General features: G+C 51.8%; 11 protein-coding genes and 3 non-coding genes across 14 annotated transcripts; 6 read left to right on the top strand and 8 right to left on the bottom strand.

Moving 5' to 3' along the window:
* Positions 1-15: 15 nt before the first annotated feature.
* P170DRAFT_504876 (nuclear transport factor 2 family protein) lies at positions 16-501 on the bottom strand (the record flags this gene model as incomplete). The annotated part of the gene is made up of 1 exon (XM_024854245.1): positions 16-501. The coding sequence occupies one exon, from the start codon at positions 499-501 to the stop codon at positions 16-18; it is 486 nt and encodes a 161-aa protein (XP_024709354.1).
* Positions 502-817: 316 nt separating this feature from the next.
* On the bottom strand, positions 818-1687 carry P170DRAFT_460298 (alpha/beta hydrolase). The gene is made up of 2 exons (XM_024851928.1): positions 1264-1687; positions 818-1201 (listed from the first exon to the last, which is right to left on the bottom strand). The coding sequence occupies exons 1-2, from the start codon at positions 1672-1674 to the stop codon at positions 842-844; spliced, it is 771 nt and encodes a 256-aa protein (XP_024709353.1). The 5' UTR covers positions 1675-1687; the 3' UTR covers positions 818-841.
* Positions 1688-1843: 156 nt separating this feature from the next.
* P170DRAFT_7553 (Rab family GTPase) lies at positions 1844-2655 on the bottom strand. The gene is made up of 4 exons (XM_024855368.1): positions 2571-2655; positions 2495-2520; positions 2330-2418; positions 1844-2276 (listed from the first exon to the last, which is right to left on the bottom strand). The coding sequence occupies exons 1-4, from the start codon at positions 2627-2629 to the stop codon at positions 1857-1859; spliced, it is 594 nt and encodes a 197-aa protein (XP_024709352.1). The 5' UTR covers positions 2630-2655; the 3' UTR covers positions 1844-1856.
* A 510-nt stretch (positions 2656-3165) lies between these two features.
* P170DRAFT_442215 (alpha/beta-hydrolase) lies at positions 3166-4261 on the top strand (the record flags this gene model as incomplete). The annotated part of the gene is made up of 2 exons (XM_024850449.1): positions 3166-3179; positions 3229-4261. 2 exons carry the CDS (start codon positions 3166-3168, stop codon positions 4259-4261), a joined length of 1047 nt encoding a protein of 348 aa, XP_024709351.1.
* Positions 4262-4275: 14 nt separating this feature from the next.
* On the bottom strand, positions 4276-5440 carry P170DRAFT_482382 (sugar O-acetyltransferase). The gene is made up of 2 exons (XM_024853883.1): positions 5380-5440; positions 4276-5317 (listed from the first exon to the last, which is right to left on the bottom strand). Exon 2 carries the CDS (start codon positions 5160-5162, stop codon positions 4470-4472), a length of 693 nt encoding a protein of 230 aa, XP_024709350.1. The 5' UTR covers positions 5163-5317; positions 5380-5440; the 3' UTR covers positions 4276-4469.
* A 219-nt stretch (positions 5441-5659) lies between these two features.
* P170DRAFT_t9 lies at positions 5660-5731 on the bottom strand. The gene has a single exon. It is a non-coding gene; the product is annotated as a tRNA-Ala (tRNA).
* A 6-nt stretch (positions 5732-5737) lies between these two features.
* Positions 5738-5809, bottom strand: P170DRAFT_t8. The gene has a single exon. It is a non-coding gene; the product is annotated as a tRNA-Arg (tRNA).
* A 281-nt stretch (positions 5810-6090) lies between these two features.
* P170DRAFT_442213 (uncharacterized protein) lies at positions 6091-8005 on the bottom strand (the record flags this gene model as incomplete). Its single annotated transcript, XM_024850448.1, has 2 exons — positions 6091-7901; positions 7954-8005. The coding sequence occupies 2 exons, from the start codon at positions 8003-8005 to the stop codon at positions 6091-6093; spliced, it is 1863 nt and encodes a 620-aa protein (XP_024709349.1).
* Positions 8006-9493: 1488 nt separating this feature from the next.
* P170DRAFT_482361 (putative cinnamoyl-CoA reductase) lies at positions 9494-10754 on the top strand (the record flags this gene model as incomplete). The annotated part of the gene is made up of 5 exons (XM_024853882.1): positions 9494-9760; positions 9809-9954; positions 10033-10228; positions 10285-10384; positions 10450-10754. 5 exons carry the CDS (start codon positions 9494-9496, stop codon positions 10752-10754), a joined length of 1014 nt encoding a protein of 337 aa, XP_024709348.1.
* Positions 10755-11436: 682 nt separating this feature from the next.
* P170DRAFT_504873 (uncharacterized protein) lies at positions 11437-11938 on the top strand (the record flags this gene model as incomplete). The annotated part of the gene is made up of 4 exons (XM_024854244.1): positions 11437-11561; positions 11623-11630; positions 11684-11765; positions 11828-11938. Exons 1-4 carry the CDS (start codon positions 11460-11462, stop codon positions 11936-11938), a joined length of 303 nt encoding a protein of 100 aa, XP_024709347.1. The 5' UTR covers positions 11437-11459.
* A 184-nt stretch (positions 11939-12122) lies between these two features.
* P170DRAFT_397049 (fungal specific transcription factor domain-containing protein) lies at positions 12123-13308 on the bottom strand (the record flags this gene model as incomplete). Its single annotated transcript, XM_024846155.1, has 3 exons — positions 12956-13308; positions 12571-12894; positions 12123-12516 (listed from the first exon to the last, which is right to left on the bottom strand). Exons 1-3 carry the CDS (start codon positions 13270-13272, stop codon positions 12123-12125), a joined length of 1035 nt encoding a protein of 344 aa, XP_024709346.1. The 5' UTR covers positions 13273-13308.
* Positions 13309-14252: 944 nt separating this feature from the next.
* On the top strand, positions 14253-15346 carry P170DRAFT_397047 (putative short-chain dehydrogenase; the record flags this gene model as incomplete). Its single annotated transcript, XM_024846154.1, has 3 exons — positions 14253-14643; positions 14702-15179; positions 15235-15346. The coding sequence occupies 3 exons, from the start codon at positions 14253-14255 to the stop codon at positions 15344-15346; spliced, it is 981 nt and encodes a 326-aa protein (XP_024709345.1).
* Positions 15347-15973: 627 nt separating this feature from the next.
* On the top strand, positions 15974-17671 carry P170DRAFT_7523 (uncharacterized protein). Its single transcript, XM_024855365.1, has 3 exons — positions 15974-16645; positions 16713-17258; positions 17353-17671. Exons 1-3 carry the CDS (start codon positions 16146-16148, stop codon positions 17516-17518), a joined length of 1212 nt encoding a protein of 403 aa, XP_024709344.1. The 5' UTR covers positions 15974-16145; the 3' UTR covers positions 17519-17671.
* A 793-nt stretch (positions 17672-18464) lies between these two features.
* Positions 18465-18562, top strand: P170DRAFT_t31. Its single transcript has one exon. It is a non-coding gene; the product is annotated as a tRNA-Ser (tRNA).
* Positions 18563-18629: the final 67 nt, after the last annotated feature.

Here is an 18629-nt window from a genome sequence, read left to right as displayed (position 1 = left end):
ATCAATCAGTTACCTCTATTCCCCCCTCAGAACCCCCCAGTCCCCCTCAGCCCACGTCGAATTCATATTGAACGCCTTGATCTTCCACAAACCATTCTCATCCCCAGAATCCTTCACAAGATCAACATAATACAAAGACCCCACTAACAATCTCTTCTGATCCGGCTGCATCCCCTTTCCACCACCATAATGCTGCGACAGCGCCGACGCAGTCAATGAGGCTTCAGTGGCGCTATCCGCAATATTGATCCGGATGTTAGTGACGAAGTGCGTTGTATCCAGCTTCGAAATCGCTTCAAAGCAGTCGGTATGGAGGGCCGGTAGGCCTTCGATGAGTCGGCCGTTGATTTCGAATGTAGATTCCGGCATGAAGACGGAGTCGAAGAGAGCTAGGTCGCTAGTGTCTAGGGCTTGGACGAAGCGGAACACTGCATCGGAGATGGCTTCGCGGCCGGTTAGGGCGGGCGAGAGGGAGGGTGGGAGGTTGGGAATGGTGGTCATTGTGATGGTTTGATTGTCACTGGAGAGATATTTGTTCTCTACTGGAATAATAGATGCTTGGAATGTAGATATTTATACTTGTCTCTAATGATGTATACTTCGCCTCGTCTGGTGTTAACGCCGCTTATCTCCGTCACGGAGATAGTACTATACCGAGATATTGACGCAATCGTTAGTCTGTGGATTCCTCAAGAGTCCTACAGTTTCTGAGCTGATTAATAATTGAGATACTCAAGGTAACAAATTCTTTGATTGTTCGAAGCCTTCCAGCCTCCTTCCACTGCACGATACGATTTGTAATGAGAGTTCCAAGACACTCATATTGCTCTGTGAAATAGCATTATATCTCCCCAGAAAACCCCTCTACTAGATCTTTCAACAAGACTATCGTCTCATCAATTCTATTCAGAAACGGCCCGCAATGACTACTCGCCATCTCCTTGACAATCCATTCCTGCTGACTAGCAGCCATCATGCCATACTGCGCCTCCTTCGGCACGGCTCGATCTTCCGCAGTCACAATGAACGCTAACCGATGCTTAAAATCCGCATCAGCCCATGCAGGATGCGGCTGTGGAGAATTGAAAGCAAGACTTGAGTGCGGCAGGGTACTGGCCTCGAGGTCCTTCACTAAATCCGGGTCGACATCGCCTGCGAAATTGCCGATCGGGTCATCGGGGATGTTTAAATCACGCGACGGCTGCTTGTGATTAATCCAACTGCGATTTATCATGCAGTAGAAAAAGATAGATGTGGACCTACCTTGTCGAGTAAAATCCACGGAGGGAGATTTCCACCCTGCAGTCCCGCACAGCTCAATCCCTCCGGCACAACAAAGGCGCCTATGAAGATCAACCCGATAACGCCGCCAGATTTGCCCTGTTGCGACCGCCGAGACTTCGCCAGTCCTGTGGCTGCAGCGGCTCCGGGCATTCCGGCGTAGGAATGCATCAGGACCACTACGTCTTTGCCTTGGTCTTCGACTAAGATGCGTAAGGTTTTGGTGATGACCTGTGCATCGGCGTCGCAGTCGGCAGTGGATGCATTGGCGGGGTTCAGAGACGGATAGCTAGCCTGATGAACGAGAAATCCAGCGGAGGCGAGGGCATCGGAAAATGGTTGGTAGAAGTACGGAGAGATCCAGGCTCCGGGTAATAGGGCGATTGTCGTCATGATGCTGGTTGTGTGTGAATTGCGATGTTATATTGTGGGCTCAGTGATCCGTGATAAGCTTTTTAATTTATACTGTCGGCGAATTGAGCGAACCAACACTTGCCAAGAATGATTGGCTTGCAGCGATCTAAATCGTAAGGCTACTGTGTTCATTCAAGCACAGCCCCCTCCCGGCACTAAGGTTAATTAATTGATTCAGACCTGTTCTCGCTGTTTTCTTCTCCGTCGTCCCTCTGTAGATATCGTCGAGAAATCTCCTCGAATAACCATCGAACATTCTGCCCCGTCATAGCACTCGTCTCGATAAACACATATCCTTTGTTCTTTGCAACTTCCTCGCCCTTGGAACCGGCCATTTCACATCCGTCTTTGAGATCCCCTTTATTCCCCACTAGGAAAATTGTCGACTTTACTGTAGCCTGGTAGGCCTGGTCCTCAATCATCCGCAAAGTTCTAGTCAATGAACTTTCGCTTGTGATGTCGTAAACTACCACAATAACCACTGCGTCTCGGGCAAAGGCAGGGACCATCATCCAGTATCGTTCTTTACCCGAGCAGTCCATTATCGCATGTCGGACTGCTTGTTCCCCTGATGATACGGTCTGCATAGGTGCTTTAGTGGAGTGACAAAAGCAGGATTGATGAGGCAGTTTACCAGGAGATTCAAATCAGCCGCGACTGTCTCCGGGACTGAGACGTCGAACTTGTTTTCTTTGAACCGTAAGAGCAAGGAAGTTTTCCCCGCTATCAATCAATCAGTACGAGAGAAGTAAAAGTAGTAGAAAGAGCCTCATGTGGCTCTGTGGCGTTGATTTGGTACATTTTTCAGCGCCAAAAATAGGAACCCTTGTGGCTCGTTAGTGAGTGGAAGATCGGCGAGGAATGAAGGCTCTGACTTAATCAACGGAGGTCTTTTAGGGCTAGGGGGTCTTTCTTGAGAGACTGACGAGCCCATGGTTTATTCGGATCATTCGGAGAAAGTGTTCGCATGAAATTGTCTTCAGGAGCAAGGCTCCCGGCTGAATACGAAGATCGTCGGGATAAGCCCCACTGCCAAGATACCACGGCAATATATGGAGGATTGCGGTTCATGATTGTTTGGGGTTCTGTGGATCTTGATTGGCGGAATTGAAGGAATTATGGTCGGTCTAGGTATAGTTCCTGAAGATACAGATGTTGTGATGAAAATATGGTCCGTGCAGACCCAGAATACTCCAACGTTGCTCGTATGATATCATCTGCGGACTGGCCCTGGACCCAAGATGCAATTCAGTCGGTTGGGGGAAACGAGGATAGGCTGTAGGCACCGGTATTGGTATATGACGTCACAGTGACTCTGGTCACTCTCATTGGCTCAATCCAGGACTGCCTGCAAAGCTTGGCCTGGATCGCTCGAGCTTCCAATTAATATACTTCACCCCAATCCCAGCATGAACCTCTTCAGCCTTACAACTCTCTAGTGCTGAGCTGAAATCATACCCGGTCGCCTCCATGTCACCCTCACGGTCAGTGTCCCACTGATCTCCCTCTTGGCATCTGCTAATACCCACCCAGGAACCATCACGGCTGGTCCTACCAACAAGTCGCAGCAGCCTCATTCCTTAAGGCATTCCTACGCACCTTCACAACCCTGCGCATCAAATGGCCTTTATCACTAAAACCACATCATGAATCAACCCGTTTCGTGGTCATTGATCCCGCCACACCGGACCTCTACTCCGGCGTCGCAACCGACAAGCATATCAAACCGGACCGAATCGGCGGCACGTGGTATCCCGAGCCCTATACGCCGCAGACCTCGCTCAGGGAGAACCAACACGTCGTCCTGCACTTCCACGGGGGCTCGTATATTCTCGGCGACGGCCGGACCTCGTCATGCGGGTTTCTCGCCAAGTCCTTCCTCGAGTATACACCCACCCGATTCATTCTTTGCCCGCAGTACCGCCTTGCCACGCACCATCATAGCCGCTTCCCCGCACAACTCCAAGACGCTATCACATCGTATTTCTATCTTCTACATACACTGCGCATCCCTGCATCGCAAATAATCCTAAGCGGCGACAGTTCAGGTGCACACCTCGCCCTAGCATTACTGCGCTACATCAACGAATTCAACAACACAGACTTCCTCCCCGTCCCGAAATGCGCCTGGCTCTGGTCTCCCTGGTGCGATGTCCCCGCGGCCGTGAACGCCAGTGCATGGACGCGCAGCGAGAATTACAAAACGGAGTACATTCCCGGTTCGTTCCCTGCGTGGGGGGCACGGTCGTTTCTCGGCGATTTGGAGATCACGGAGCCCGTGGAGCGATATTTGGCGCCGTTGTGGCATCCGTTCCGTGTGCCTTGTCCGGTGCTGGTGGGGACCGGGAATCGGGAGGTTTTGTTCCATGAGCATGAGAGGTTGGTGGAGGTGTTGGGGGAGTATGTAGATAGGGAGTTTGAGCCGGGAGTGGAACTCGTGGTGGCGGATAAGGTGCCGCATGATGTTTTTATGATAGGTTGGATTATGGACTTTAAGGAGGAGGCGAGGGATTGTGCGGTGAGGGCGGGAAAGTTTGTAGATAGAATAGAGTGTAGTTATGGGTAGAGAAGGTTGTTTTTCTCGTCTGTTCTCAATTGTCGCCATGTACATAGTCGTAAGTCTATCACTAGATCTATACCATAGCCTCACCTCAATTCTGTTACATAAGAGAGTTCTCTAACTGCTCCCAGATCAAGGCTCTGTCTCCAATTCATTAGCTCCATTCGCATTGGTCTCCTCCTGCCTCTCCAAACCCTGCGGCCTAGGCCCCGGCTCAATCTTGCGCAGAATCCTCGCTGGATTCCCCGCGACAACATGAAACGGCGGAACATCCTAGTCCCACAAGTGAGCTATCTGTCTCAATCCAACATAAAATCAGAATACCCACCTTCGTAACCACACTTCCCGCCCCCACGGTACACCCCTCCCCAATCGTCACCCCCGGCAAAATAACCACATGCCCGGCAATCCAACAATCATCGCCGATGCTAATCGGCCGCCCCGACTCCGGCCCACTCGTGCCATTCCTCACGTACGGATCCACCGGATGCGTACCGCTATAAAACGACACATTCGGGCCCACCAGTACCCTCGACCCGATCGTCACCAGGCACGTGTCCAGAAACGTGCAGTTGAAGTTAATAAACACGTTGCTGCCGACTTTGATGTTGGTGCCGTAGTCGATGGCGATGGGGCGCTCGATCCACGGGTAGGCGTGCAGGGTGGCGTCTTCGGCTTCGTCGGACGGGTTGGGTGAGAAGGGCGAGGGCAGCGGTGCTGGGTCGTTGGTGATCTGGCGCCAGAATTCGGCCATTTCGCGACGGGTCGGGTCCGAGGCGTTGTTGAGCTTGTTGACGATGCGGGCGCAGCGTTTGCGTGCGGCGACGAGGTCTGGCGAGAAGGCGTAGTAGAGCTCGCCGCGTTGCATGCGCGCGAGGTTGTCGGATTCGTTGACGTTGGAGATCATGGTGTTGGGTTGGGTTATGGAGGTGGTTCTATGGTTGAGAAGGAGATGTGTCAGGGTGCAGGGGGATTAAATAGAATGGGGAAGGATACGGTATTGGCCAGGGTGGCCTATTTATAAAAAGGGAATAAATGATCATCTATATATGGCGGCGATTTCTAGGACACTATTGGATTATCTGGAGAACCGGCTGCTCTTCAGTGGGATGAAGATGGCTAACCAGAAAGAGCGGGATAACAGCCGCGGGGTACAAGCAGTGTTGAAGGAGCAGGCCAATGACAATAGAATGTGTTTATGATGTGGGACTAAAGAGTTCACTCCCAGGTCTAGACTGATTATAGTTAGTTGGTGGTTATAGTGGATCTCGCGTGTTGATGCCAAGCCCACATCCAGACCCACCGCAAAAACAGAACACATCCACGCCAACAAGATATAAAGAGACAGACAGCCACATTCCTACAAGAATGTGAATGAATGATGAGCAAAAAAGGAAGAAAGGATGGAGAGGCGGGGAATCGAACCCCGGACCTTTCGCATGCTAAGCGAACGTTATACCACTAAACCACATCCCCTTCTTCTGACCGACGCAGGGGTCGAACCTGCAATCTCTTGATTCGTAGTCAAGCGCCTTGCCATTGGGCCAGCCGGCCTGTTGATATATTCTGCAGTCAGTTCTTGACCTTATAGCCTAAAACTGTTTGATATGCTCTTGAGATTCACTCTGATTCAATGTGATCAGTGTTGGTGTTGCTTCACGTTGTGTTTTATTCGCATGGTTATTTATGTTCTAGAAGAAAATGAACTATCTCGGCATACATTTATATATATTACGCCACAGAGAACATCAATTCATAAGTTGAACAAAATATGTGCATTCGTCCCGTTCCTACACTCAATATATATATCGACAGTCATCCCCCAAGACGAACAATTAAGTCCCATTCGCAGGCTGCTTATACACCTTCCCATCAATCATCGTCGTCAACGTGCCGTTCGCCTCGAAATCATTCACCATCGCATCAATCGTCAAATGAAACCCACCTGGCCCTGTCTTCTTGCTCCCTGTCACCGCCCCAGTCTGCGTGAGATCCGAGTACCAGTCCAATTTATTCAACCAGGGGTTACTCGCCGAGGGAATCGTCTGCGTCACTGACTCCTTCCCATGAATGAAATGCTCCCCGTCGTCCGAGTAATTACTATACTTGACCGAAACCGTCTGCACGATGCCTGACGCCCCAGCGACCAGCGACACCTTGGCGAATCCGCTGGAGCTGCCTTCCAGGGTATAGTTTCCCGCCGGGACCGCGTACATCTGCGGGACTTCGCTGCCGGGAGGGAATGGCGTGGCCCAGGGGATCTGGTCGGGGACGTCGAAGACAGGGGCTGGGTCGGTGGGCGAGGCATCGGTTCGCGTGGCGAGCATGAGTCGATACCGGCGACCTCCTTGCGCAGTGGACTTGGGGCAGGCGAGTGGATTGTCGCCGCCGCAGGAGGGAGAAGTCACTAGGGCTTGCCAGAAGACGATTTTGGTTCCGTCGGGCGAGAAGGCCGGGTCTGCGCGGCCGTTCCAGTTGGGGTCGTTAACGCTGCCGTCGCTGCCGTCTCCGTCGGCGTTGATCTGCTGGCCGAAATAATCGTCTCGATCGCCGTAGCGATCGATGAGGATGGGCTGGAAGAAGCGACGGGGGCCGTTGTTGCGCGTGGACGAGGCCGCGGTGACGGCGACGATGTCAATGAGCGGTGGGATGTGGCGCAGGCCGGACATCCACATCTGGCGATCGGTGCCGCGGGTGTCCATGGCGACGAACCAGTCGTTGTCGTGTGAGAAAGCCAGCGGGTCGGTGTATTCGGGGTGGCTGGTGAGACGGCGGATGGCGCCGGTGGTGATGTGGATGGCGAAAACGTCGATGTTGTTGGCCTCGCGGGGAGAGCCGATGTAGAGGATCTCGTCGCCGCTGCCGCTGAAGCCGCGCAGCTCGCCTGGGAGAATGGCGTCGTCGTGGATGATGAGCTTGTCGCCGTCGGCCATGATGGGAGCGGTTCCGTTGGGTGGGAAGAGAATGTTGACGTCGACGAGATCATACCGGGGAACTGAAGGCTTGCCAGACGTGGGCTTCGAGTTGAATTCGAGACGTCCAAAGTACGTGAACTGGCCACCGGATGTGAACGAGCTCCAGCCCAAATGCTTGTCGTCTGGATGCATGCGAAGCTCTCGCGGACTTCCTCCCGAACCGGACCCGTCGGCAGAGGTGAGCCAGTAGATGGGATAGATATGAGTGTTGTTGGGAGTGCAGCTGTCGCTTGTAAGAGACGCCGTTCCACAGTCGAGGATGTTGTGGCCCCAGAGAGCCTGCTTGCCATTGCGAGCAGCATGGGGATAGTCTCGCTGGGGATCAAGAGACTGTGCATTCTTTTCAGGAACGCCGCAGCTGAGACACTTCCATGCGTCTCCATTGGCGAACCTCTTCCCATCAGCCTTGACCAGGATCAACTGCTCGCCGGAATAGATACTGGCAGGATCCGGAGCTGCCGGAGCGCCAATGAAGTCGACATTGACGAGGACGTGCTTCCCGTCGGGCGTGAAGTCCCCGGATTGGAACTCGTCGGAGGTTTGGCCGATGCAGCCCGTTCCGCGGGGGTTGATCTTCTTAGTGCATGCTCCTTCTTCGCTGCTGGAAGTGACAGGAGGCAAGGGTAGTTCGACAATGTCAAAGGATTCTGGGGACGGAGGAGAAGGAATTGCTCCGGCCGCGGTGGCCGCTAGCAAAAGCGAACATGTCCAGCGCATTTCGACGGGACAACGTTGTGCAGATTCCCTGAAGCATAGAAAGGCACAGATTCTTCATGACGAGCTGCTCTTTAATAAGTTTTCTTTTGCATATGGTTCGGACATTCAGGTACCGTTCGTGTCTCTCCGTATTTCATCGCAAACCATTCCCTTTCCGGCATGGAATACGATCTGCAGTCCCATGGGGAACTTGATCGATCGAGATATCCCGAGTTCCCGATCCAAAGGTCGCAGTAAATTTAGAAAACGGGGTAATGATATGCAGGGCGATGGGGTCTGGGGACATAGGCGGAGATTGAGATGTTCTTAATGTTGAAGAGTCCTGATTTGGTATCCTGCAGTATTACCTGGATGCAGCGGGATATTGATCACCGAACCAACTCGTCGGCGATTGACTGAACCTGTCGGCAATTGTTTGTATAGTAACTCGAGATTGATCTTCAGATCCCGTCGGTTACTTCGACGACATTGCCGCTTCCTGCTGACTTCTAAAGCATTGATCAATATGAATAAACGGCCGGCTAAATAAGCCGCCAAAGGGCCAAGGAACCGAACTGAGACCGTGAATTACGTCCGGTCTAAGGACTATATGATACAGATTTGTCAGGATGGCTCTGTCGCACATTTTGCAGCCCTGTAATGTTGTCGCATCCAACGATAGGGTTTGACCCATTGCATACCCACTTCTGCACGTATAGCAACTGGTGGGCCAACGATGACACCGAGGATATTTACCCTGCGGAAGAATATGCCCTGACAGTCCGATCCATCACTTAGGCCGTTGGCTTATATGACAAGACAATATGGGCCATGAGTTGACCATGTGGCACGCGATGAAGCAACTGCGAGCGATGACGTCATGCTACACACCTGAATTATGCCCACTGCATAACATATTTATGGACTGCATAAATTCACAATGTTCCTCTTCATAATTATTGATGCACAATGCAATGTTTATCCTTCTTTCCTCCTTTCACACATTTTTTTTTCTTTAAGAAAATACAAGCACTTTCAAAAAATGATAAAGAATCTGAATTATTTTCAGCCTCTCTACCCATCACCCAAGAATATTGGTATGTGGTATGCCCACTTTCTTCGCTTCTTGACCCGTGAGATGCCTCGACACTCAACTCCTCAACAAACTGCCATCCAAACCTTAACCTATGTGATCTGTCAAATTGCAGAGAACATCGCTTCCACTCCAATTGGATAACATTTCCACCCGATTTGACAAGAAAACCCCCCGCAGCGAAACGATCGGTGAAGAGATCGGCACAATAATCTGCCCCAACTCGGCAGACGAGAAGTAACGACCCAGTCATGGCCATCAGAGACCGGCTGTGCTTCATGAAAAGTGGATAAGACCCACCGTGTCAACAAAGCGTGCCGTGCTCGGTTTCAACGGTGTGAAATTTCCGCATGGAGAGGCACGGTTGTCGAGTGTTTCCTGTCGTCTGTGGGCGAGAAGTTTCAGCTTGGTTCAGAAAAAGAAAAGAAAGGAAAAGGAAGCTAAAGGGGAGTATAATTGTCCATTGACGCTGACATGCCACACGGAAACCACGCTTTGCCTGTTGGATCGCGCGTCCTGGTCACCGGCGCGAATGGATACATAGCGACGCAGGTGGTCGAGCAGTTGCTGCTACTGGGATATGTTGTGCGGGGGACAGTGCGGGCCTCAAAGCCGTGGCTGGATGAGTACTTCCACGCGAAATATGGCGCGGATGCGTTTGAACCGGTCATTGTGTCGTCCTTTTCGAATCGAGATGAAATCGACCGTGCGCTGGATGGGGTGGATGGGATTGTGCACGCGGTTAGTTTCCACCGGGATAAATAGCAAAACAGAACTAATGCATCAAAGGCCTCTGATGTCTCGCTGAACACTGACCCTGCGCAAGTCATCCCGTGGGTCGTGCGAGCTACGTTGGACGTATTGGAGCTCGCTGCCCAGAGACCAGCTATTAAACGGGTGGTGCTCGTATCATCGTCCACTGCATTGTATAGCATGTACCAGGGCGTCGAGCAGGACACTGTAGATGGAAGTATGTCAATCCTCCCTCCCCGCTCCCTGACAGGGACTCGAAGACATCCGCTCACGTATGCCAAAGACACATGGAACGACCGATCTGTGCGATTGGCATGGGACCCTGAATCTTCGGGCGACACAAAGAACGCCGAGATCTATTCAGCCTCTAAGACGGAGGGTGAGCGACAGTCATATAAATGGATGGAGGAACATAAGCCCCAGTTCGTTCTGAACAGTGTGCTTCCTGCTTATACTGTGAGACTCTTGCACCCATGACCGCCCCGATGGATAAACTAACCTTGGCCGTAAAGTTCGGCAAAGTCCTCTCCCCGGAGATGTTCGGGTCCACGATGGGCTATACACGCGGGGCCTTGAAGGGTGACAGTCGTTTTATATCAGCTTTTCCTCAACGTACGTTCCTAATCCACTGAAAGCCAGTGGGATAGGCCACCGTCCTGCTAACAATATACGCGCAGATTGGTTTGTCGATGTGGAAGATATTGCGCGTTTGTGCGTCGTGGGGCTGCTTGATCCCAGCGTTCAAGCGGAGCGAATTTTTGGATTTGCAGAGAATCTGAGCGGACGTGATATCATTTCCATTCTGCAGAAACTGCGCCCGAATAATCCTCATATCACTCTCCCCGCTGAGAATGTGATACGAGACCGAACCGAGGTTCTGCCTCGGAAGCGGGCTGAAGACTTGCTGCGGAGATTTTACGGTCAGACGGGCTGGACGTCTATCCGGGATAGCTTGGAGAAAGGCATTGAGGGGTGGGAGTAGGTTTGGCGTTGTGCTACTGGAAGGTTTCAATTGAACCCAGCGGTTTGGAATCAGGCCACGTTGTTTTTTCTTTCTTGCGGTATTAGCTTATAGCATCGTGTTGAGTTGCTTGTTCTCCAAGTGCCTAGAACTTGTGATTCAATCATGTCCCGACACATCCATTGAACACGGCATTCCGTGGTACAAGCCAAGAGGATACCTAATAAGATTGGTAGCCTGTACGTGCTCTGCCAATTATCTGGACTCCAGCAGCTTCCATTCCGAGCATGTTTCACGGAATGCGAGCACCTCGTATGAGCAGCGGCCTGGTTAAAAATACCAAGCACATCTAACGTCTGTCACCAAAGACTTGAATTGATCAAAGTTTGTATCGCCTCTGAGCCACACCAGTCATTTCGAATGCTGGAAAATGGTGGAGACTTGGTTGCCTGTCACCGGTCTCCGCTGGACATCCACTGAGTTCATTCAGGACGCTACCAGGAACTCCCCAGGCAATCCATACGAGCGGTACACAAAGCTGGAATGCGGTACGAGCTAGTAGGGTCAAATGATCGCCTGCACTGACGTGCATTGACTAGAATGTAGCTTCCATGGCCTGACATCATGGGTGAGACATGACTATAAAGTGGGCATTCATGTCCTTCGAAGCCATTGTTCTTTCCAACCCCTTCTCTCCTAAAGTAATACCTTCCAAGCCAAACAACCATGAAGTTACTTCCCATCATTGCCCTCTTCGCCATCGGCTCTTCCGCCGCCGAGATGAGAGCTTGCTCTCGGCCCAATATGGGCGGGCAGTGTGAAGTTAGGGTCTGTACCATCTCCCTCATTACCTCCTAATTCTGCATCAAAACTAATGAACAGGATAAAGACATCTCTGTAAGATTCAATCTACCTTTGACCCAGAAGGCCCATGAACTCATCCTTCACAGTGGCAAAGTCACCGGCAACTGGCGCTCATACAACTGGCGCTCCAGCACCAATCGATGCGTCAAGATCTGCAGTACCTGTGACGTGTGTTGTCTCCATATCTCTTCTCTGCATGGGACGTCTTGCTCACAAATGTAATTGAATAGGAGCTGGGCTGGCGCTGCCAGAGCTATAGCAATAACGACATCGCCTTCAACAAATTTATTATCTTTGATTGGGCGAATGGATCGGGACCGGGAGCTACGAGTTGTTGTTAAGGGTACAGGGAGGGGCTTAGTGTATAGCAGGGGTGGTTTCGATGTGAATTTGTTTTTAGTGTCGTGGTAGTAAATTGATCTAGTCTGAATGGAACGCTGTGTTAATTGAGACCCGAGTGCTCGTGTGCTTGGCCGGTCATACTAAACTCCTATAGCATGCCTCGAAGATCCGCTAAACAATCACCTAAAGACAAGGAAGCGTGTAAGAATCAACCGTCATGTCAAAACTCCAATCCGCGGAAAACAAACCTGCAATTTTCCATCTACTGGACTGACTCTGTAGAGTCCTCCAAATAATGGACATCTGAGTCTGAAATGCATCGGATTTCGTTTGGGATGTCCGTTGAAGTCTTATCAGTTCGACCATCGCCTGATACACCATGTGAATGAAATACGGAAACGGTTCCCTATACAGAGCCGCATTCTCCTCGGGCGTCGCATCTTGAAAACGGTGATGAGCGAGATCGGACAGAACCGTGAGGACCGTTTCGATGGCACTGGATGAGTCGAATCGATCTTGCTGGCTGAAGAAAGGGCTGGGAGATGTGAGACGCCATTTGTGGAGATGAACGAATGCGCTGCACGTTGGATTCTCGTTAGTGATGCTTGAGCGGAATAGGGGATGATCTCACCTCAGGCTGATCGCAATAGCCTCGCAACAATACCCCAAGCCAAGCCGGAATAACGACTGCAAGAAAACGAGGAGGTTCCGATCAACTAGCTGAAAGTGAAGTCGACCTTCCGGGCTCATTGTGCTAGGGCTTTGTACGATTTCAAGAACCATGTCTAACCAGATCGCTGCTCGGGTCTGGAGAAAGAAGTAGTCGTGAAGTGGGTTGGAGATAATGCTGGCTACGGTGTTTTGTACCTCACTGTCGAGATGCTTGTTGCTGATTATATCCGGGTTTCCGAGTTGCAGGGGCTTTATAGGAAAGCCGCATTTCAAGCTGATCATTCTTTGGGACCATAGTATTAGAGATTAAACGGTGCGTAGATTGGATGTTTATTTCAACGAACCGTTCATGAATGACAATCGCCCACCATGTGCGTAATCCTTCCTCGGAAGAGTTCCATGATCCGGAACCTGGAAACGGGGGCGGGCTTTGCATCGGGCATAGTCCAACGACCTGCGCCATGCTTAGACAAACAGATATCGTCATGTACGAGGCACTGAGAAACCCCTGGCCATACTCGTGCACGGAAAGAAGTAGACCAGCCTGAATAAGGGGAAGAGTTGGCGAGGCCATAGTCTCTGGGTCCCAGAATAACCGTCTGGTGGCAGCATACATTGGTTCGCGCAGCTTGTCCACGAATGGCCGTGTCACTAGACCCATAGCCAAGAGCAATGCACTAGAATCCCTAGAAGCGTCCGGACGGGCTGGGTGATAGCGACTGGCAAATGTGGGTCGGTGCACAACAGGACACAATCTCTGACAAGAGGACAGGAACTCCTCCGCCATGAGTTCGATCTGCCGTCTATGCTTACTGACTAGACCGGCGATATGAGAAAGACTAGACATGCTCCAATCAGGAACGCGATTCAACTCCTGGGCTAATTCATATTCAGAGGTCGTCAAGGATTGCGAAAGCAAGTCTTCGTCAGGTGGGGTCCAAGGGCCCCGAGGTGCATTTGGAGCTGCATAGCAACAGTTTTTCAGAAGCCTTCGCGTTCATTAGCTCTTATGGAACCGGAGCTGCGAAAGGTGGCTTACCGCGCGCAGCGAGAACATGTTGGAAATCGCTTATCACATTTCTGCTTGCGCTCCCTGCATGAGTCGCACACGACGGATGCTAGCCTAATAGGAGAGGTGCCCCGTTGCATCATATCCGAGTCGTGTGAAGGTTGACGATGGTGAGATGTCGAAGGAGTTCAACGTGTCCATGCTGTCGGGTTTTCTAGCTGACCGACCCTTGACCCGTTAGCGCCCCCGATCCCTGTCGTTTTAGTTTATCAGTTAGTTGGCTGCAGCTGCTATTGTGACTGGTTGAATTCGAGGAGAAGTGACGCTAAAAAACCGAAGGATCGCTTAGCGTGTCAGCCCTTCATATTATCGGGGCCATTGCGATTCTATACTTCATGACCCAGAATAGATCGCAGGTTCTCGAACTCGATCGCAGCTTGGCTGAACAATCCAATCCGTAACTGTGGTTCTTTTCTCGTGTTCAAATGGTATAAATTGAGTGACACGCCATGTCCAGAGACTTCTTGTTTATTGTCTCAAAAGCGGCGTTTAGCCAAGAACGCGTTTTCTCTTTGTCTCATCAACCCCCCACCCAAAGACTTCATTCCTCAAGTCAGACCTTTTGAGCAGCTATGCGACAGCCTAAAATCCCCCCGACTCCGAGCGGAACGAGTGTGGCGGGAAAAACGGTGCTCATCACGGGCGCGAACACCGGTATAGGGTTTGAATCCGCACGTCAATTTCTTCTTCTCCAGGCGTCGCGAGTGATCATCACTGCTCGTGATGCATCCAAGGGCAAAGCTGCCGTTGAATCGCTGCGTCAGGACCCAGAGGTCATTCGGACCAACCCATCGGCGATGATTGAAACTTTGCTGTTGGATCTAGATGACTATCAATCCGGGGTGAGCTTCACTCGGACGGTGAGGGAGAGAGTCTCTGAGCTGGACATCCTGCTATTCAACGGAGGAATGAACATAATGGAGTACCAAACCAGCAAGACTGGACACGAGCGGGTCATGCAAGGTAGGAGATCCATATCAACATGGATTATCACCACTTGTCTCACGGCTCACCCGCACAGTGAACTGCTATACCCACTTCCTCATCGCCCTGGAACTTCTCCCCCTGCTCCAAGCCACAGCCACAAAACGAGGCACCCCATCGCGACTGACGTTTGTCGGCTCCAGCACTCAATTCTACCACTCACTGGCCAAAGCCCCCATCGGATCCTCCGATTCTGCGTTGGAATACTGGGATGACGGCAGCAGGTTCCACAGCATGCATCGATACATGGACAGCAAACTCGTCGTCAACGCATTCGTCCGCCACCTGGCAACTGTGGTTCCCAGCTCCGAAGTCGTCATCAATAACTTCTGCCCGGGGATGGTGGTTACAGACCTTAATAAGCACTTGCCGTCATGGCTCAAACCGCTGCATTCGGCTGTGCAATGGTTTCTGGCGAGAAGCCTTCAGGACGCTGGGCGCACGGCAATCCATGCCACTGCAGTGACCGGGGAAGAGACGCATGGCGAGTTCTTGGACAGTAATAGGATCAAGGCGTGAGTATTGGCCCTTCATGGCTTTTTTGTCTACCTTCGCTAAATATGTGTGCAGTGGACCACCATTTCTGGCAGAGAAGAAAGGCGAAGAGCTTATAGCAAAGTTGTGGAGTGAGATGCTTGAGGAGGTGAAGCGAGAGGATCCGGATTTTAAGGCTGTTTTCTGATATTTTGTACTTTTGAACTTGACTGTCTGCGATGGATATTATAATATGGACTTATAATCAAGGTTAATGGGAAATATTTATCAAATGATCGGAATTACTTCACTGTTCAGGAGTGATCAGGTGGGTGGCCTGATAACTTAGGCCGTCAACATGTGCCTCAGGCCGTAAGCATCCAATCGCCCAGCCCTGCATTGGAAACACAGTGAATATCGCCAGTCAAAGTCTGGTTCATCGCGTCAACACGAATAGTCTCAGTACGCTCAGGCCTGCAAGGTCCATGGTTGAGCTGTTTCATTATCCTATTGTCGGAGTGAACAAGACTGTTTATCTATGGAGTGGTACTTGAATAGAAGCGGCCCTAAATGCTCCTGGAGTAAAGAACAGAGCCAGAGTTATATACTCTCACTTCCTTCATTCAGCCCGGATGGGATTCAAAAAAATGATTTATTCAGGCATTCCACGTTATACGAAGTAGCCAACTATGTGTTTAACATCGTCTCTGTAGAATACGAAGGCCCCGTCGAATGCCCCAGTGATGCCTTATGGTTGGCCGTGGCGGCCTTAGCGTCCCCACGAAGCGTGCTTGCTGCAGCTTATCGCCTTTTCTTGCTTTTCTTCACCACAGCCCACATTCTCAGACTGGAGACGAGAGAGCCTTGCGTTATCGACGCTAGCACAGCCCGGTCGGATTGAACCCCTCCACACGAGGCTGAAATCCCGAGTCTGCCTATATTTCAACCGCCACGATGATTCCTCCCCATCTGACATCTCTCGCCCACCACTCTCGACACCAGGGGCGATGGAGGGAGCCAGCGCTGCAATCACCTTCATCCAACTCGGCCTGAGCCTAGCGACGACCCTGAACACCTACATCGCCGATGTGCGCCATGGTCGCGATGACGTCGCCAACCTGGCCAACGAGATCGAAGCGACCGTCTCGCATGCGCAGGAACTCGACAAACTCATCCAGGAGAACAAACTGACCGAGCGATGGAGCGACCACGGTGCTTTCCTCGCGCAGAAGTGCCTAACGGATTGTCACGATGTCATCAAGAGGCTGGCGACTCTGCTGCGTCGATCGGGTGGCACCGCGCCGGGGATGCCGGTGCTCAACGGCGCCGACGAGGTCGAGTCGAGTGATACCAAATCGCTGATTTCAAGGACGGATATCGACATGTCGAATTTCAATCGTCTGTATTGGCCGATGCTGAAGCCCCAGCTGCAGTATCTGAAGCAGGAGTTGCAGAAGATAAAGATCGAGATCTTGCTGGCGGTGAATACGTACCAGGTGAACGCGACGTGAGTGCCGTCTGGTTCTGGTTCTGGCTCTACATGACTTATGTGAATTTTTCTGATAAACTCGCAGCCCCAAGGCCGATGAACGAAAAGCCATCGCCGAACGAATCGTCGCGCTCTGGCGATCGCGTACCGTCGCCCGTCGCCAGCTGGTTGTTTACGGACGTGAGCTGGAGACACCCTACGAAGATTATTATCGCCCATACACTCGTGGACCAAGGCGGTACGATGACAGAGAGAGGGAGAGAGGGATCACAGAGCCAGACCCCGGTCCAAATGACGGACCGCGCGATCAGGACAGAGGGTATCCTCCAGCTTCACCTCCCCGTTCACCCCCGCGGTATTCTCGTCGTCAACGATCGCCGGTTATTATTCGTGAACAGACACCCCGGCGCGACTCAGACGACTATGATTTCAGATATTTCCCTCGTCCAGAAAGAAACGGGCTCCCATTTGCGCCCGATTTAGATGACGCACCCGAGAAGTCCCGAGGACGGCAGATCATCGACTACATGTTAGGATTTGTCCTGGCGCCTGGCGAAGATGCAGTGGGGACGAGGCAGAAATTGAATCATGTGTGGGACTCGTATAAGCACAATCCAGCGGCGTTGAGGAGGTAGGTCACCTTGATCTGGACAATCCCTGCTACCTATGTGGAAGCTCCAAGCTCAAGATTACCAGTGTCCTAAGTAAAATCGTCACGTCTGCAGTCACGGCAGTTCCCCCGAAGCCAGCGAATGCGAATGCCCTTCCTCTCGCTCTCAGAGACCCCGAATCGCCAACCGGCGCGGCATTTACCTGGTCTCTGCTCATCTCGAACAGATCCCCCGAGCTCACCGTGGAACCCTTCAACTATCCGCTCGAGCTCCTATCTAAACGTCTGTTCAAGGAGGAGCGAAAAGCCAGAAAGTCTGGCCCGCCAGGTCTTCAAGCCTATAACACCATCTCGACCCTGCCCAAACGCTACCAAACCATGATTACCAGATGGCTTCAGCCGATGGGCCTGGCTCCCTTCCACTGGGAACTGCTGATACTGGACCCGACGTATGGACCAGCGTCAGGGGGACAATGCCGACGCAAGCGCCTTGCTCGGAAACTTCGCCGGTCAGCAACAGAGCCAGCAGACACGATCGAGCCAACGAGTGTCCTTGCAGTGTTCAAACGATGCATGAGACCGGACTATGCGGAATCGTTCCGTTCCCGCTCGCGCTCCCGGTCCTCTTCCCCTGACCGCGACGCTCGGAGGAAGCGCAAGATCCAGAGCATGCTGGTGGCGATCGCCGGTGCGCTGGCAGCATCTTCCAGACAAAACGACAATGATAAGAAGGATCCGTCCTCTCCGCGCTCACCGCGAGGTCGCCAGCGCCGGAGGAGTTTCACCCGCTCTGTGAGTCGAGAGAGGAGATGGAATGACAGCCGGTGGAGACCCGCGCGAGAGGCCCAAGAACCGAAGACTGGAAGGGTGTATGAGATGTACGAGACAGAGGAAGGAGACGACGGTCCGGATGAGGATCTGGCTGATAAGATTGTCACGGAATACACGGGCCATGCTGCGAGGAATAGGACTCGACCGAATGGGGTGACGAGTGAGAATATAAGCGATACGCCGACGGCGAATGACGATACGATTTTTTGATGTCAACTATGTGAATACTGAATAACGACGTTAATGCGAGATGATCCATGAATTACACTAGCGATGCTCTCGGACAACGCCTTCTCCGGATCGGATCCGAACTGCCTACCGGATCCGAGACATACGGAGATCGACAACTTCGGCTTCAAAAGTAGAGACTGAACTGAAGACCGAACTTCCAAGCAAGTCAGTGTGGCCGAGTGGTTAAGGCGATAGACTAGAATGGATCTCATCTATCTCATCTATTGGGTTCGCCCGCACAGGTTCGAGTCCTGTCGCTGACGATTCTTTTTTTTATTGCCTAATATAGGATATCAAAGCTATTAGTACTGCTGATCTTGCATAATCAGA

Source organism: Aspergillus steynii, assembly GCF_002849105.1.
Source record: "Aspergillus steynii IBT 23096 chromosome Unknown P170scaffold_1, whole genome shotgun sequence".
Lineage (NCBI taxonomy): Eukaryota > Fungi > Ascomycota > Eurotiomycetes > Eurotiales > Aspergillaceae > Aspergillus > Aspergillus steynii.
Note: the sequence above shows the minus strand (reverse complement) of the source record. Positions and strands in the feature narration are given on the sequence as shown.

What these genes read in the sequence shown, in the direction of transcription:
- P170DRAFT_460298 (XM_024851928.1), bottom strand. Translation starts at nt 1,674, where the DNA reads ATGACGACAATCGCCCTATTACCCGGAGCCTGGATCTCTCCGTACTTC. An exon ending in CGTGGATTTTACTCGACAAG is followed by an intron (nt 1,202 to 1,263) that starts GTAGGTCCACAT and finishes AATCACAAGCAG; the next exon opens with CCGTCGCGTGATTTAAACAT.
- P170DRAFT_7523 (XM_024855365.1), top strand. Translation starts at nt 16,146, where the DNA reads ATGGAGGGAGCCAGCGCTGCAATCACCTTCATCCAACTCGGCCTGAGC. An exon ending in ACGTACCAGGTGAACGCGAC is followed by an intron (nt 16,646 to 16,712) that starts GTGAGTGCCGTC and finishes ATAAACTCGCAG; the next exon opens with CCCCAAGGCCGATGAACGAA. An exon ending in AATCCAGCGGCGTTGAGGAG is followed by an intron (nt 17,259 to 17,352) that starts GTAGGTCACCTT and finishes TCACGTCTGCAG; the next exon opens with TCACGGCAGTTCCCCCGAAG.
- P170DRAFT_482382 (XM_024853883.1), bottom strand. Translation starts at nt 5,162, where the DNA reads ATGATCTCCAACGTCAACGAATCCGACAACCTCGCGCGCATGCAACGC.
- P170DRAFT_7553 (XM_024855368.1), bottom strand. Translation starts at nt 2,629, where the DNA reads ATGGGCTCGTCAGTCTCTCAAGAAAGACCCCCTAGCCCTAAAAGACCT. An exon ending in AAAAGACCTCCGTTGATTAA is followed by an intron (nt 2,521 to 2,570) that starts GTCAGAGCCTTC and finishes ACGAGCCACAAG; the next exon opens with GGTTCCTATTTTTGGCGCTG. An exon ending in TATTTTTGGCGCTGAAAAAT is followed by an intron (nt 2,419 to 2,494) that starts GTACCAAATCAA and finishes ATTGATTGATAG; the next exon opens with CGGGGAAAACTTCCTTGCTC.